Here is a 17,932-nt window from a genome sequence, read left to right as displayed (position 1 = left end):
CATGATGACTGATGACATCCGACACAGGAGCCGCATACAGCACGAAAAGAACAGGACCTAGGACGGACCCTTGTGGGACACCATATTTCAAGGCAGATACTCTAGAGTATGTACCATTTACACACACTTTCTGTGTACGACCTGACAGGTAAGACGTGATCCATGCTAGTGCAGTGTCACGAATACCAAAGGAAGTTTTAAGTCTGTTCAAGAGGATAGAGTGGTCGATAGTGTCAAAAGCTGCTGACAAATCTAAGAGAGCGAGAACAGATATCTTATCCTCATCAAATCCCGAAAGCAAATCATTCACTATTCTAAGAAGGGCTGTTTCGCAACTATGACCACGTCTATAAGCTGACTGGTGGGAATTAAGTAATGAGAGAATGACGAAGGAAGCACAATACAATACAATACCAATGAAGTACGGATCACATGTTAACTTATTCCCGTAATTTCCAGCTGCATCAACAATGAAAATGTCCGCCTCAGTTACCTGGAGACAGATAGACGCCTCAGTCATCTGGAGACAGATAGACGCCTCAGTTACCTGGAGACAGACAGACACAGCAGTTATGTGGACGCCACGTCAGGCGTGGTGATAGATGACGTCACACCTAGCGGCAATGACGTCAGCGGGAGGGAACGCAGTGGCTCCTGGCTTCTGGCCATGGACAGACCACTCGGGGTGGGCAGACCACTCGGGGTGGACGACCTCAGCAGACGGCCCAGCAGTGAGTTGAGCTTTGTATTGTATTGTATTGTAGTTGTTTGTTTATTTGTTTTTAATGAAAATTGTGTGTTTTCACCTATACACACTTTGTTTCTAGCATTGTTCCCAGCGTTATTCTGTGTGTGTGTGTGTGTGTGTGTGTGTGTGTGTGTCTGTGTAAACAGGGAAAAGAGCTCTGTGTGTGTGTGTGTGTCTGTGTAAACAGGGAAAAGAGCTCTGTGTGTGTGTGTGTGTGTGTGTGTGTGTGTGTGTAAACAGGGAAAAGAGCTCTGTGTGTGTGTGTGTGTGTGTGTGTGTGTGTGTGTGTGTGTTTGTGTGTGTAAACAGGGAAAAGAGCTCTCTCTCTCTCTCTCTCTCTCAAGGCTCCCGAAGATAATTTCGTTTTCCGACAATCCCAAGCTAGGGCGATCATTTCGCTAGTGATCTTATTCTTACTTCATCATCTATCAAAAGCGTACTGGTGAGGTTCATGTTCTCTAAGTTTTCACCGTTGAAAATTTAGCATTTCTTTCGATTTTTTTCGAATACTTACACATAAAAAGGAAATGAGTTTCATCTTCAACTGAATTACCACACATAGGACAAGGCAACCGTGCGGACATGTCAGCTGAGAACCATTTTTTGTTAGCATTTAGGCCTAAAGTTCTAAGTCTGAATCGAGCCAGGCTTGTTCTGTGCCTTTTATTACTTATTACTTTAATGTATTTTTCTGTCTAAAAATGCTCTTAAATGAGAGGAACCAATTGTATTCTTCTGACTCTTCAATGTGGGCATGCCAATCCTGTTTGTACGAATGAATTAATCGGTCTTTAAATTATGCGACAAATATTCGATCATTGCCAACACATGACACATCCAGACAATCCCAAAGCCCTGTGTAGTTAAAACATTCTTTACAAAAAAAAAAGCCCAACTTTCTTTCCCAGAATCTAACTGATTTACATCATCCCAAAAGCTTGTTTTCTTATTCTTGTCAGTGGGAGCTGTATTAATCTAAGCCAGTATGTAATACATTTGATCTTTGTTTTTATATGTAGTGGGTATCGACCAGTTTCACCGTATGACATTTTATTGGACGAATGCAAAGGCACCGGAAGGAAGCGTTTAATTGCATATGTTTGAACTTTTTCCATTTCTTGATTATCCTACAGTATTCAGATTTCTGCACCATATGTTTGAACTTTTTCCATTTCTTGATTATCCTACAGTATTCAGATTTCTGCACCATATGTTTGAACTTTTTCCATTTCTTGATTATCCTACAGTATTCACATTTCTGCACCATATGTTTGAACTTTTTCCATTTCTTGATTATCCTACAGTATTCAGATTTCTGCACCATATGTTTGAACTTTTTCCATTTCTTGATTATCTTACAGTATTCAGATTTCTGCACCATATGTTTGAACTTTTTCCATTTCTTGATTATCCTACAGTATTCAGATTTCTGCACCATATGTTTGAACTTTTTCCATTTCTTGATTATCCTACAGTATTCAGATTTCTGCACCATATGTTTGAACTTTTTCCATTTCTTGATTATCCTACAGTATTCAGATTTCTGCATCATATGTTAGAATTGGATCAATTTGTGAGTCAAATAGTTTCCAGAATATAGAGAAATCGATACAATTAAGTTGTTTGTTGTTGTTGTTGGGTTATTTTTTTATTTTTTTATAAAGATCTTATCATCTCTATTATCCCCTTTTTTTCCTTTTCTATAACTTTCCATCTATGCACTTTGAAGACTCAAATTAGTTGTAAACGGAAGACCTAAATATCTGTAAGAATTTGTTACTTTAACCTCACAGTCTCCATAGAACCATTTTTCGTGAATTGAAAGATGCCCTTCCTTTCGAAAAGCCATTACATTAATTTTGTCCAGATTTACGGTCAGATCTAACCTATAAGTCTCGAACTTTAGTGCATCCAATTGGTTTTGTAGCCCTATAGCAGTGTCTGATATAAGAATAACGTCTTTGTAGCCCAAAAGCAGTGTCTGATATAAGAATAACGTCATCAGCAAGAAGGAGGGAGAAACAGAGAGAGGGTGGGAGAGAGAAAGGAAGGAAAGAGATAGAGAGGGTGGCAGAGAGAGGAGAGAGAAGGGGTAGGGAGGGAGGGAGAGATAGGGATGGGAAGAGAGAGAGAGAGGGAGGCAGAGAGGGTGATGGAGGGAGGGAGAGATAGGGATGGGAAGAGAGAGAGGGAGGCAGAGAGGGTGATGGAGGGAGAGATAGGGATGGAAAGAGAGAGAGGGGGAGGCAGAGAGGGTGATGGAGGGAGGGAGAGATAGGGATGGAGAGAGAGAGAGAGAGGGAGGCAGAGAGGGTGATGGAGGGAGGGAGATATAGGGATGGAGAGAGAGAGAGGGAGGCAGAGAGGGTGATGGAGGGAGGGAGAGATAGGGATGGAAAGAGAGAGAGGGGGAGGCAGAGAGGGTGATGGAGGGAGGGAGAGATAGGGATGGAGAGAGAGAGAGAGAGGGAGGCAGAGAGGGTGATGGAGGGAGGGAGAGATAGGGAGGGAGAGAGAGAGAGGGAGGCAGAGAGGGTGATGGAGGGAGGGAGATATAGGGATGGAGAGAGAGAGAGGCAGAGAGGGTGATGGACGGAGGGAGATATAGGGATGGAGAGAGAGAGAGAGGGTGATGGAGGGAGGGAGATATAGGGATGGAGAGAGAGAGAGAGAGAGGCAGAGAGGGTGATGGAGGGAGGGAGATATAGGGATGGGAAGAGAGAGAGAGGGAGGCAGAGAGGGTGATGGAGGGAGGGAGATATAGGGATGGAGAGAGAGAGAGGCAGAGAGGGTGATGGAGGGAGGGAGATATAGGGATGGAGAGAGAGAGAGAGGGAGGCAGAGAGGGTGATGGAGGGAGGGAGATATAGGGATGGAGAGAGAGGGAGGCAGAGAGGGTGATGGAGGGAGGGAGATATAGGGATGGGAAGAGAGAGAGAGGGGGAGGCAGAGACGGTGATGGAGGGAGATATAGGGATGGGAAGAGAGAGAGAGGGAGGCAGAGAGGGTGATGGAGGGAGGGAGATATAGGGATGGAGAGAGAGAGAGGCAGAGAGGGTGATGGAGGGAGGGAGATATAGGGATGGGAAGAGAGAGAGAGGGAGGCAGAGAGGGTGATGGAGGGAGGGAGATATAGGGATGGAGAGAGAGGGAGGCAGAGAGGGTGATGGAGGGAGGGAGATATAGGGATGGAGAGAGAGAGAGGCAGAGAGGGTGATGGAGGGAGGGAGATATAGGGATGGAGAGAGAGAGAGAGAGGGTGATGGAGGGAGGGAGATATAGGGATGGAGAGAGAGAGAGAGAGAGGCAGAGAGGGTGATGGAGGGAGGGAGATATAGGGATGGAGAGAGAGGGAGGCAGAGAGGGTGATGGAGGGAGGGAGATATAGGGATGGAGAGAGAGGGAGGCAGAGAGGGTGATGGAGGGAGGGAGATATAGGGATGGAGAGAGAGGGAGGCAGAGACGGTGATGGAGGGAGGGAGATATAGGGATGGAGAGAGAGGGAGGCAGAGAGGGTGATGGAGGGAGGGAGATATAGGGATGGAGAGAGGGAGGCAGAGAGGGTGATGGAGGGAGGGAGATATAGGGATGGAGAGAGGGAGGCAGAGAGGGTGATGGAGGGAGGGAGATATAGGGATGGAGAGAGAGAGAGGGGGAGGCAGAGAGGGTGATGGAGGGAGGGAGATATAGGGATGGAGAGAGAGAGAGAGGGAGGCAGAGAGGGTGATGGAGGGAGGGAGATATAGGGATGGGAAGAGAGAGAGAGGGGGAGGCAGAGATGGTGATGGAGGGAGGGAGATATAGGGATGGAGAGAGAGAGAGAGGGAGGCAGAGAGGGTGATGGAGGGAGGGAGATATAGGGATGGGAAGAGAGAGAGAGAGAGAGAGAGAGAGAGAGGCAGAGAGGGTGATGGAGGGAGGGAGATATAGGGATGGAGAGAGAGAGGGAGGCAGAGAGGGTGATGGAGGGAGGTATAGGGATGGAGAGAGAGAGAGGCAGAGAGGGTGATGGAGGGAGGGAGATATAGGGATGGGAAGAGAGAGAGGGGGAGGCAGAGAGGGTGATGGAGGGAGGGAGATATAGGGATGGAGAGAGAGAGGGAGGCAGAGAGGGTGATGGAGGGAGGGAGATATAGGGATGGAGAGAGAGAGAGAGAGAGAGAGGCAGAGAGGGTGATGGAGGGAGGGAGATATAGGGATGGAGAGAGAGAGAGAGAGAGAGGCAGATAGGGTGATGGAGGGAGGGAGATATAGGGATGGGAAGAGAGAGAGAGGGGGAGGCAGAGAGGGTGATGGAGGGAGGGAGATATAGGGATGGAGAGAGAGAGAGAGAGGCAGAGAGGGTGATGGAGGGAGGGAGATATAGGGATGGGAAGAGAGAGAGAGGGAGGCAGAAAGGGTGATGGAGGGAGGGAGATAGGGATGGAGAGAGAGGGAGGCGGAGAGGGTGATGGAGGGAGGGAGAGAGAGAGAGGGATGGAGCAAAAGAGGGACGGAGGGGCAGAGGGGAATGGAGAGAGAGAGGGAGGCATAGAGGGATGGATAGAGAGAGGGCAGGAGAGAAAGAGGGAGGCAAATAGGGATGGAGAGAGAGGGGGATGAACAAATGTGAACAAATGAACAAATGTTTTATTGAGGGTAACTGGATAAGCTGGAAGCTTCTTTACACCATGCCCTCCCTCACACACAAGCACACACACCCACTCACATGAAAAAAAAAAAAAAAAAAAAAGTGAAAGAAAAAAGAAAATCGGTACGGACACTCGGTGTAGACGGTAACAACAACAACAACAACTACAACAACAAGAGTTAATCACGAAACATTAAAAAAAAAAAAAAAAAAAAAAAAAAAGCATGGAATATAACTCACACACACACACACACACACACACACACTCACACACACACACACACACACAAACACGCACGCACGCACCAGCTTACGCACGCATGTATACACGGACTGATATACACTAATCTTCTGAGCTCCTTTCCCTGTTCACATTGTCAGAGGGTAACGAAAAAAATGTTATTGTGTAGAAGCTCTCTCAAGAAGATCAAACAAAATACGGAATATAAGAATTATTTATAATTGATTCATGAGATATTTTTGGTACTCCTTTTTGAATGATCCCAAGGTGGATTTATTTTTCAAATAGTCGGGAATTTCATTCCATAGTTTACCACCAGAATACATGAGAGATGTCATGAAAAGGTTTGTTCTCGGACGAGGGATAGAAATGGTATTTTTGCCACGAACACTTTTTTCAGGAAATTTCCTCTGAAGGTAGGATGGTGCTAATTTCTTTTTAATTTTATACATAAAAACACCTTTATTAAAGATACATTTGAGATGGAAAGGAAGAATGTTTAGTTCTTTGTAGTCGTTAGTATAGACAGAAGATTTGAGGAGAATAATCTTGAGAGAACGTCTGTATATGCTTATGAGTGGTATCAAGCAATTTTTACTTGCTAAGTCCCAGCATGTTGAGGCATAGTCGATGTCAGGTTGAATGTATGCGTGAAAAAATAACTTGCGGGTATGTTGATCAAGGAAATGTTTAATTCTGTTGAGCTGATATAATTTTTTCGATAGCTTTTTACATAAAGCAGAAACATGATTAGACCATGACAGGTTATTATCAATAGTAAGACCAAGTAATTTGTAAGAATTAACTACCCCCAGCTCACTGCCAAGTACCTTTGGTCCGAGTAATCTAGATTTGATGTTTTGGCGTTTCTGTCTGGTTGTCACTAGCATAAATTTTGATTTGTGTGGATGAATAGCCATGTGATTAATTTCGGTCCATTTTACGAGTTTATCAATATCACTCTGCAACTGAGTACATACGGCATCGACATTTGTGTCTTTTTTATGGAGGGTTGTGTCATCAGCGAAAAGTTCACAAGAAGATGAAACGAAAAGTGGAAGGTCATTTATATATATTGAAAATAAAACAGGCCCCAACACTGATCCCTGAGGAATTCCATAATTGATTGGCATAAGAGGGGATACTTTAGAATCTTGGAAGACAATTTGTTTCCTACTATTAAGAAAGGAAGATACAAGTTCGACAGATTCAGGGGATAATCCATACATGAGTAATTTTTTTGAGAGAAGATTGTGATCAATAGTATCAAAAGCTTTAGCAAAATCAATAAAAACAGACCCAGTAAATAAGTCGTTGTTTATGTTTAAATGCCATTCTTCTACGAGATTTGTTAGTGCGGTGTGACAGGAATGATTTTTTCTAAAGCCACTTTGATTGGGATGAAATAAATCATATTTGCTGAAATGTGCTTGAAGATAAAGTTTAATATGTTTTTCGAGGGGTTTGGATAATGTGGATAATATTGATATAGGCCTATAGTTAGCAGGGTCAGATGGATCACCAGCTTTAAAGACAGGGAACACTTTAGCATTTTTAAAAGATTGAGGGTAGGAGGATTTATCAATGCAGAGGTTATATATGTATGTAATGTGTTCAGAGATAATAGGTGCTGAAATTTTTAATATTTTACTATCTATACCATCCAAACCTCGGGATCTGGACTGTTTTAATGAAGATAATTCCTTGAACACGTCATATACGCTAATATATGTTAGATAAAGATTAGGTTGTATGTGTTTAGTATCACAGAAACATTTTAGTAACTGCAAGTCATTGGACTGTGTGTTATCAACCTTAACAATTCTTTCGGCGATAGTAGTAAAATGTTTATTTAGGATTTCAGGAGATAGTTCATTTCCAGTAGTAGAAGTTGAATTTTTCCTCGACAGTTGGTTGATAGCTTTCCAGATGGATTTTGAATCCTTTTTATTTATTATCAAGTCACTGAAATATTTCTTTTGGGCAGCCCGTTTCATTGCAGTTACTTTGTTTCTCTGTTTCTTAAATTTATCATCTTTTCCTGTAGTTTTCAGTAACAGATCACGATACTCTATTTCTAATTTAATATCTTCAGTTAACCAAGAAGGCTTTTCTTCATGTTTGACACGTTTAGTCCTTAAGGGAGCATGCTTGTTAAAGACAGAAAGAAAGTTACTATACCAAGTTGCAAGAGCACTATCAGGATCGGTACACTGGTAAACATTAGAAAAATCAACCATACATAAATCTGACAGAAATCCCTCTGCATCAAACTTTTTGTAGCTGCGGAACGATATATACTTGTGACTGCACCTGGGGATTTTTATTCCTTTCTTTGACCATGTTACACAAACAGGAAAGTGATCGCTAAGGCCGAATACGGGAACAGATGTTTCTACAACACTACTAGGGTTAGTTACATAAATGTGATCAATTAACGTTTCTGAGAGCAGCGTCTTTCTTGTTGGGGTATTTACAATCTGTGTTAAGTTGTATGATTCAAAAGTGCGTCTCCATTTATCCTGTGGTTTTAACAAATCTATATTAAAATCACCTAGCACAATTACTTCTGTGGAATAGTTCAAAGCATCTTCCATCATCAGCTCAAAGCGATCATGCCATTCAACCCGTTCTTCGGGGTTTCTGTAAAGAAAACACACAAGGATTGGCTTTGTCCCTTTGAAATGAATCTCTAACCAAATACACTCTATTCTATATTGATCAAAACAACTAACATGTTTATAATTAACTGACTGATGAACATAGGCAACTAATCCTGTTTCTAGTTTTAATGTGGCATCTCGCCTGATGAGATGGTATCCAGGAGCGGCTATAACATTATCAGAAACTAAATCAGATAATCGTGATTCAGAGAAGCCAAAAGTGTGAAAACAATCGCCAGAATTTGATAAAATGGAAGGAATGTCTGACATCTTGTTCAACATATGACAAGTATTCAGATAACCAATTTTAAATCCAGATTTTGTCAACCACCTCTGGGTAGTGGGGCATTTCTCCATGTTCAAGTAATATGCTCGCAGGGAATAAAGCAAGATAGTTAATGTCCCTTAAGACAAAGATAACACTTACGACACAACACTAATTAGAAATACAGAATACCACACTTACATCTGTGCAAATCAAATCAAACTGAAATGAATTTGTTTAGATATATCCACGCAACTTCCGTGAATAAGACTGTAAATTAACAATCATGGTTTAAACGTCCCCATCCGAGTATACAATATGGCCTGATTTGACAATGAGTAACAGAACATATCAACTAACTGTGGTGCATTTTAATTATAATTTACATAGTTTTATCACGAATATCTTGAAACAAAATATAGAACAAAGCATTAAATGACATTATGTTTAAAGCAATGGCAAGTTTACGGTCGGTTTAAGTATACCAGATCATTTGTACCATATATAGAGACAAAAGATGAAGAAGCAACATAGCCACAGCCACATATTACATGACAACAATATGGACCAGCTGCACATAATACAAGATGGCACTATGATCTGGCGAAGCAATACACCGTGTCTACCACGATGGCATCGGTCGCTGTCGGTCACGGTCGTACACCAGGTGAGATGCCAGGTTGACGAGTTGTTGTGCACACTGGGCAACAGGGCTGGGTGGAAGCCAGTTGTGATTGTCGTAGATGGAGCCCTGTGGGGTAGGTGTGAAGTCTTGGGCACCTGGGACTGGGTACTGAGGCTGTGAGAACCCTCCTCTGTGGACATTGAGGGGAGGGTAAGGGAATGGGTCTGGGCATCTGGGGTGCTGGGCGTAGGGACTCACTGGACGTGGGAAGAGGTAAGGAGGAGGGGCATATGGGAAAGATGAAAAGGTATGTGGTGGGGGGTACAAACTTACATTTTCATGGGATCGTCTGGCTAGAGGGGGAGGTAATTCGTCCCCTTCACCATCTGCCAAACGGTCGGTAGGTGTGCGGTCCTGGGGCTGGACTCGCTGAGGTGGACGAGTCTCACTGAAGGTGACACGCCGGTCACTCCGGGACGGCAGAGGGGGAAAATGGGCAGTGGATAATAAGGGAGGAGAGCCTGCATCTGCAAGGTCTGAGTGCTGGGACCAGCGTGAGGAAGCTGATTCACTGCTGACGTGCGGGGATCTCCCTCCATCCCTGTGACCTGAGGAAGGACGTGAGGACCCCACGTCTTCAGGGCGGTTGTTGTTTTCTGTACGGCCAGACTGAGGGAGAACCCTCTTGAAGTTGACGGCAAGAGAAACAGGGAGGCAGAGGGTGATGGAGAGACAAGACAAGACAAGACAATGGTTTATTTGTTAGGCCTCCGGCCCATAGCAATGGAGTGGACCACTAACAAAAATATTACGTAATGAATCAAATAGTGTGAACAATATATCAATGCGCATGTGACTTGCAAGCTCTCTCTCTCTCCCTCTCTCTCTCTCTCTCATTATCTCTCTCTGTCCTCTCCCCTCCCTCAAACACATGCACGCGCGCATATACACACCCACATACACGCTCGCGCGCTAAACACACAGATCCAACGATTTGGATTAAGTGAAATGCTGACAAGCTAACAAAACTTACAAAAAATATTACAAATTGCAAGAATCGGAAAAAAGGGGGGAGGGGGGTTTGATGTTTACGCCACAGGGTAACAAAATGCATACCTATATTCATCCACTCGTGTCCAATTACAAAAGCTCCGCTCTCACCCAAAAGCCTTGCATACAAAAAAACGACAACTTCGCAACTAAGGATTCCGACACACAGGACATCAAAGCGGCAAATTTGAACAAGGTTGGATTTCTGTGATATTTGGCAGGTAAATGTTCTTCTCTTAGAGTCTGATAAAATGGACAAACCAAAAGAAAGTGATATTCTGTTTCAAGGGCTGTGTGACAAAAACTACACATTCTCTTATCACCAGGAACAGGATAATACTGTAAAAAGAGACAATTCAAATCTGACACACCGATTCGAAATCGTGAAAATAGACGGCGCACAAAAAAGTTTTTCACGGCCAATAAGTACGGAGATGTAAGTGATCGGTTGTAAACAGAATACACTCGATAGAATTCATGTGACAACAGTGAGGAATGCCAACGTTGCTTTGCACAATCAATTAACCGTTGCTTAAAAGAACGAATAAACACACATTCATTACCAACACCTTGTGCCTCCCACACATAACCAAAGCTGTACATGTACAAAACATTTTTAATACTACAAGCCCATGTGATATAATTTTGTGTTTGCAGATGTAGTAACATATTGTATGCTTTCTTAGGGAATCGATCATTGCTTAATTTTAGTAGACGTAACCAAAACTTAATACATTTAACATAAGTCATCACATAGAGTGCAAATCTACCAGTTTCACCATAAACCAAATGTCTAGGAGCTTTTGAATGTACGCCTAAAAACCTTTTTAAAGCGAAAAGATGTACACCTTCGATTAATTCAAGATTTTTTGTAACTCCTCATATTTCAGCTCCATATGTCAACACAGGTTGTATCTGACAGTCAAACATTTTTAAAAAGATACCAGGGGAATGTTCTCCAATCGCCCAAAGTGTTCTAATGATAGCAACGACTCCTTTTCTGGCACGACTTGCAAGATCTTCTAATGTTGCTGAAAAACTAAGGCGGGTTGACAAAAAGATACCTAAGTAATTATATACATTCACAGTTTTCAAAAGTTCATTTCCATAGAACCATCTCTCGTTCGCACCAAGGTAGCCACCATTTCTAAACACCACCACATTAGATTTTTCTAAATTGACAATTAAATCAAGTCGCTTTGCTGTGTCATACAATATATTTAGCTGAGTTTGAAGACCGATTGGGCTATCAGATAGCAGAGCTACATCATCAGAAAAAGTAAGATCAAGAGCTGGACAAAATCAGGAGAAAGCTGGATGCCATGCATGCCACCGGCAAGCACATCTGAGGTCAATTCGTTAATAAATAAAGAAAAAAGTTATGGAAAACAAACTTCACCTTGTTTGAGGCCATGACGGCACATAAAACTGTCTGTGAAATCACCACCAACTCGCACTTTTGCTTTAACTATTTCGTACATACTTTTCAGAGCCCGCAGTATTTTACCATTTAAACCATTCTTTTTTTAAAAATTACCCATAATTTACTCCTGGAAACACTATCAAAAGCTTTTTTAAAATCAATAAACACGACATATAATTTTCTGTGTCTAAGTAACTGCTTTTGTACCATGGCATACAATGTGAACACGTGGTCAGTTGTACTGTATTCTGCTCTAAAACCCGCCTGCTCTTCCCCAATCAGACCATGCACATCAATCCAATTACTGATACGCTTGTTCAGAACAAAACTGTATATCTTGCTACATATATTCAAAAGTGAAATGCCTCGAAAATTATCTGGATTATTTGCGTCGCCCTTTTTGTGTAGGGGCTGCATGACTGCAAGAGACCATTCTTCAGGAAACAAACCATTGTCAAATATATGATTGAAGTATTTAACCAGAAAAAGTCATAATGCAGTCCACACTGTTTTTGTAAAATTCGCCTATGATGCCATCAGGACCTGCTGCTTTATTGCTTTTCAGAGCTCTGATCGCAATCCGTATTTCAGACTCAGAGATACTACAGTTCTGTAAATTATCAGATGGTGCGCTATCACATCACAGCAGGTTCAGCAATGGATTCATTCATATCAGTGGAGTCAGAACTAAACACAGCTTTAAAATGGTTTAACCACTGCTCTTTTGAAATACTGGTCTGACAAGACGAGCGCGGTCTGACTGAACGAATGGTGTTCCAAAATTTCTTTGAGTCATTTAAATTATTTTGTAAATCATGAAATAAAATTGACTTTATAATTCCGTTTCTTTCGTCTTAGTAACTCCTTATATTCACGTCTTTTTGTATGTAATTCAGTCTGACTTCTTCTATGTTTGATCTGTTAACCTTTCTCAAATGTTGTCTTAATACTGTTCTACTTTGCCTGCATTCAAAGTCAAACCAAACTCGTCTCTTCTCAGCGCCAATGAGAACAGTTTTCAACATACATTCACCCGCAACTTCAAAACATTCATTAAATTTTTCAAGAGCAAGATCAATATCACATTCAATCAAGTGTGAAGCTTCATCAATAAGAGCAGCGATATGATCTGAACACATGACATCACAAAATGAATCACTTTTCTCAGGGTCCCATTTATATTTGGAAAACGAAAAAGATGACTGATTGTCAGAAGCAGCATCAGTCTGAAACTGGGCACATGAAAGTGACAACTTGACAGCTGCGTGCTTGGATTCAACCATAGGTAAAATCTTGAACTGCCTACACTTACTCATCAAACAATGAGAAATGACGAAAACACCGATCACACTACAACCATTCAGGGACACATGTAAAATCACTCGAAAAATGGAATTGTTTAAGGCCATTGACAATGGATAAGCGGAATTCATCACATACATTCAGCAGGTATCTTCCAAATGGATTAATTACGTCATCCTTTGATGATCTCGCATTGTAACCAGCGTCGTCATCAACACATTCATTCGTATTGTCCATGTCATATATGTCATCAATGGGATCACTGGATATACATGGATTCCTGGAAGTGGTTCTTGAATTAAGGTCGCCACACACAATAATGGGTACCTCACCATAACGGCTATTAATATCCAGCATGCAACCTTCAAGCATCGTTACACCATTATAGATATCAGTATCTTCGTAATATTTTGACTTCTCAGGTGGCAAGTACGCACCAATAAATACACAGTCCTTGTCCAGATAAAATAATACGCTTGAAATTTTTAGAGCAATAATGTTGTCTAACTCTAAAGGCACTTGCTCTACGTATTTACTCAATTCTTTTCTGACAAGAACTACTATGCCACCACACAGACGACTATGCATACTTTCTTGAGACTTTCACTCCAGGGCAAACAAAAATATCATGGGTGGGGAATAGAGTTTTGGGGACTGAATCAGTAAATGTTTCAACCAGTAAAGCAAAATGATATTTGCCTATCCAAGATGCAATGTCTATTTCATTTAACATTGACCACAAACCTTCTACATTAAGGGTACAAAAGGATAATGAAGAAATAGACTTTAGGGAACAATCACTTACCTTAATATTACTCACCCCCAAATCATCATCACAAAAATTATCTGTTTTGGGGCTTTGGTCTGACTCTCAGCTAACTTCATTACTGATTGTACTGTTCACTGTGGGCTCACATGCAATGTCACTGACAGCAGTGCTTGATCTGGTCCACTTGTCCGTTATCTTGCTCTGCTTGGCAAAGGACTGTGACCGGGTCATCCGTGGCGAGTCCTGCCCCACTCACGATGCCTCAAGGTCACTGGGACTTCGGCGACCACGTCCTCTTCCGTGACCACGGTTACCCATGCTGGAACCCGGGCTAAGTACATCCTGGGTCGGTGTCGCGGGTGGTGAGCCTCGTCCAAACCCGGCCGGCCTCTGAGCCCTCAAAGTGTTGCCTGGATCCTGCCTGCCACCCACCTCTGAGTCACTCCCCTTTCTCCAGCAGTCCGTTTGACACAGAGGATCATCGTGTCTCTCACTGGCACGGTCAGTGCTTGGCCCACCTTCAGCTGCAACGTCATCAGATTCAGCGACTGACTGGGAATCGGGGATATTCTCCAGGTTGCCGTCACTGATAGCTTCAGCTACTTCAGTCAGTTCAGTTGACACTGGCACTGCGGGAGTTGCTGTTGCTGTTGCTGTTTCGCCCGTCCTCTGTGCTTCAGCATGCCTCCCACTGCGGACTGACTGGGTCAGGTTACTGGCACCATGTGTGTGAAGAGCAGTGTGCTGTTCTTGCTGCTGATCACCATCCACATAATGCAGGGCTTCACGCTGAGGTCTCCTGTCATTATCACTGTTGTCACCAGTGACGTAGTGCTGACCCCTGTGTTGATCGCGGGTTGAATGAAGACGGTGGGCTTGAGTGTGAGAGTCCTGCACAACCAGCCTCCCATTGAAGTAGAAAGCACGTCTTCCTTCAAGTCAGTGATTTGCAATGGTGTCCCTTTGGTACTTCATCAGGTCAGCGGCGACACGTACACCTTCGCTGTTCCGCATCAACTCTCTGCCATCCTTATCTCGTAGGACCACCATAACGTCAGAATGCCTAACGAACTTGACAAACACTGGACGATAGTTCGATGAAACAGTTTGCTTCCCAAGCCGATGAACACTTTCAGTGTCTCTGCCACACCACTTCTTCTGTGGAAAGTGATGGTTGAGCAGCTGCACAACAACGTCATGCAAAGTACTAGCTTCATTGACTTCTTTCAGTCCATGAAACAGAAGATTTGAACGCCTGTCCAACTGCTCACGTCGCTCGACTGTATCCTCCAGCATCTTCATTCTGGTCTGCAGGTCGTCTTGCTTCATCCTCATGTTGTTCAGCTGGTCTGCGTTGCGTCTGATGGAGCCCTCCATGGCCTGTAACTGCTGGAAGATCTGCTGGCAGTTCGTTGCCAGGTTTTGCTCTAGAGTCTGGAAGCGGTGCTCAAAGTTCATGTTCATAAACAGAATTCTGTCTAGCTTCTCATCGCGTGGCATAGGTTGCTGCGGAAAACAACGCTCCATCATCTGCTGCCCAGGACAGGAAGGGAAACTGGAGTCTACTGGACCCGGGTTTGACTCCACGTCACCACACAGTAGTAACAATGTCAGTACCAAAGACGCAAGGGAAAAGGTCAGGGTTCGCCTACAAACACACCAGCCTCGATACTTAAAACGCCTGGTGAAGCTCGCTGCTTTTTGTACAACAGCCAGATCAAAGTCCATATAAAAATACCAGTTCTCACCCTGTGATCAATGGCACATCTTCTAAGTCGAATGCGACTGACCAGGGTGATGGAGAGAGGGATGGAGAGAGGGATGGAGAGAAAGAGGGACGGAGAGAAAGACGGAGGCAAAGAGGGATGGAGAGAGAGATGGAGAGAGAGAGGGAGGGAGTGAGGGATGGAGAGAGAGAGGGATGGAGAGAGGGATGGAGAGAGAGAGGGAGGGAGTGAGGGATGGAGAGAGAGAGGGATGGAGAGAGGGATGGAGAGAGAGAGGGCTGGAGAGAGAGAGAGGGATGGAGAGAAAGAGGGAGGCAGAGAGAGATGGATAGAGAGAGGGACGGAGAGAGAGAGGGATGGAGACAGAGAGAGAGTGATGGAAAAAGAGGGATGGAGAGAGAACTCGAACTCGAACTCAAATAGTTTAATCAGTATAGGCCATGGCCCCTTCTGAAAGGGGTACAGTATTTGTGAATAATTCACATAAATTTTCAGAGTAACTCATTGAAACAGTAATATACTGACAGAAGGCATTACAAAAGCAGTTAGTTAAATCAGCTAAGCATAATGGTGCGTCTCTTAAAAGCTTTGTATAAATACATACACACATTCCTTGCTATTGATTCACTTCGAGATGCCATAAGCAACGCAGTCCAGAACAGGGAAGAATCCTGATAATACTTTTGTGGAATGTACTTTATACGTAAATCACGATAAGCCTGACAACAAAGCAGAAAATGTTTTTCATCTTCATTTTCGTTATTACACAGAGGACACAATAAATTCACACCTGTATACATTTTATAACGGTTATGATGTAAAGAGAAGGATGTAAAAGATGGAGAGAGAGGGGGATTGAGAGAGAGAGGGACGGAGAGAGAGGGATGCAGAGAGAGGGAGGCAGAGAGGGATGGAGAGATGGATGGAGAGAGAGAGGGACGGAGAGAGAGAGGGAGGCAGAGAGGGATGGAGAGAGAGAGGGAGGCAGAGAGGGATGGAGAGAGAAAGAGGGAGGCAGAGAGGGATGGAGAGAGAGAGAGGGACGGAGAGAGATGGATGGAGAGAGAGAGGGAGGCAGAGAGGGATGGAGAGAGAAAGAGGGAGGCAGAGAGGGATGGAGAGAGAAAGAGGGAGGCAGAGAGGGATGGAGAGAGAGAGGGACAGAGAGAGAGAGGGAGGCAGAGAGGGATGGAGAGAGAGAGGGACGGAGAGAGAGGGGGATGGAGAGAGAAAGAGGGAGGCAGAGAGGGATAGAGAGAGAGAGGGATGGAGAGAGGGACAGAGAGAGAGGGATGGAGAGAGAGGGATGGAGAGAGAGAGAGGGACGGAGACAGAGAGGGATGGAGAGAGAAAGAGGGAGGCAGAGAGGGATGGAGAGAGAGAGAGGGATGGAGAGAGAGAGAGGGACGGAGAGAGAGGGGGGGTTAGGGTTAGGGTATCATTGTTCAGGGAAAACGCTTTTATTGTTGTAGATGATGGTTGTTATGATGATGTTATGATATGTTATAATAACTGTTGATATCAGCCTGTGTGTAGTCTCTGTTACTGTTGATATCAGCCTGTGTGTAGTCTCTGTTATAGTTGATATCAGCCAGTGTGTAGTCTCTGTTACTGTTGATACCCGCCTGTGTGTAGTCACTGTTACTGTTGATATCCGCCTGTGTGTAGTCTCTGTTACTGTTGGTATCCACCAGTGTGTAGTCTCTGTTACTGTTGATATCAGCCAGTGTGTAGTCTCTGTTACTGTTGGTATCCACCAGTGTGTAGTCTCTGTTACTGTTGATATCAGCCAGTGTGTAGTCTCTGTTACTGTTGGTATCCACCAGTGTGTAGTCTCCGTTACTGTTGATATCAGCCTGTGTGTAGTCTCTGTTACTGTTGATATCAGCCTGTGTGTAGTCTCTGTTACTGTTGGTATCCACCAGTGTGTAGTCTCCGTTACTGTTGATATCAGCCTGTGTGTAGTCTCTGTTACTGTTGATATCAGCCTGTGTGTAGTCTCTGTTACTGTTGGTATCCACCAGTGTGTAGTCTCTGTTACTGTTGATATCAGCCTGTGTGTAGTCTCTGTTACTGTTGGTATCCACCAGTGTGTAGTCTCTGTTACTGTTGGTATCCACCAGTGTGTAGTCTCCGTTACTGTTGATATCAGACAGTGTCTAGTCTCTTAAGTGAGACCAGACTGGCAGAAGAAGGCTAACTCTGTGAGTGAGGCGCAGGCTACACCTTCTTTTGGAGTGGTCGCGGACCTGAAGAGAGATGTGAGGCTGGAGTTGGCTTTGCAGTGAAGACAACCCTCGTTGGCAAGCTGGCTGGCCCCCCGAAAGGAGTGAACGATCGCCTGATGACGATGAAACTCCCTATATGCAACGGGAAGAAGTTTACCACCATTGTCAGCGCCTACGCGCCCACCATGACCAACCCAGATGAGATCAAGGACAAGTTCTACGAGGACCTGAACGTTGTCATCACCACTGTTGCAAACGCAG

General features: G+C 43.8%; 1 protein-coding gene across 1 annotated transcript in view; it reads left to right on the top strand.

The window, feature by feature from the left end:
* The first annotated feature begins 540 nt into the window (after window positions 1-540).
* LOC143291533 (uncharacterized) overlaps window positions 541-17,932 on the top strand; it is a 29,227-nt gene continuing 11,835 nt past the window's right edge. The window contains exon 1 of the mRNA XM_076601433.1: window positions 541-731. Coding sequence (XP_076457548.1) covers window positions 668-731 — 64 coding nt within the window. The 5' untranslated portion in view covers window positions 541-667. The remainder of the gene's footprint in view (window positions 732-17,932) is intronic.

The sequence above is a fragment of the Babylonia areolata genome, chromosome 17 (genome assembly GCF_041734735.1).
Source record: "Babylonia areolata isolate BAREFJ2019XMU chromosome 17, ASM4173473v1, whole genome shotgun sequence".
In the NCBI taxonomy this organism is placed as follows: domain Eukaryota; kingdom Metazoa; phylum Mollusca; class Gastropoda; order Neogastropoda; family Buccinidae; genus Babylonia; species Babylonia areolata.
The sequence above is the reverse complement of the archived record's forward strand: the minus strand, read 5'-3'. Positions and strand labels throughout refer to the sequence as shown.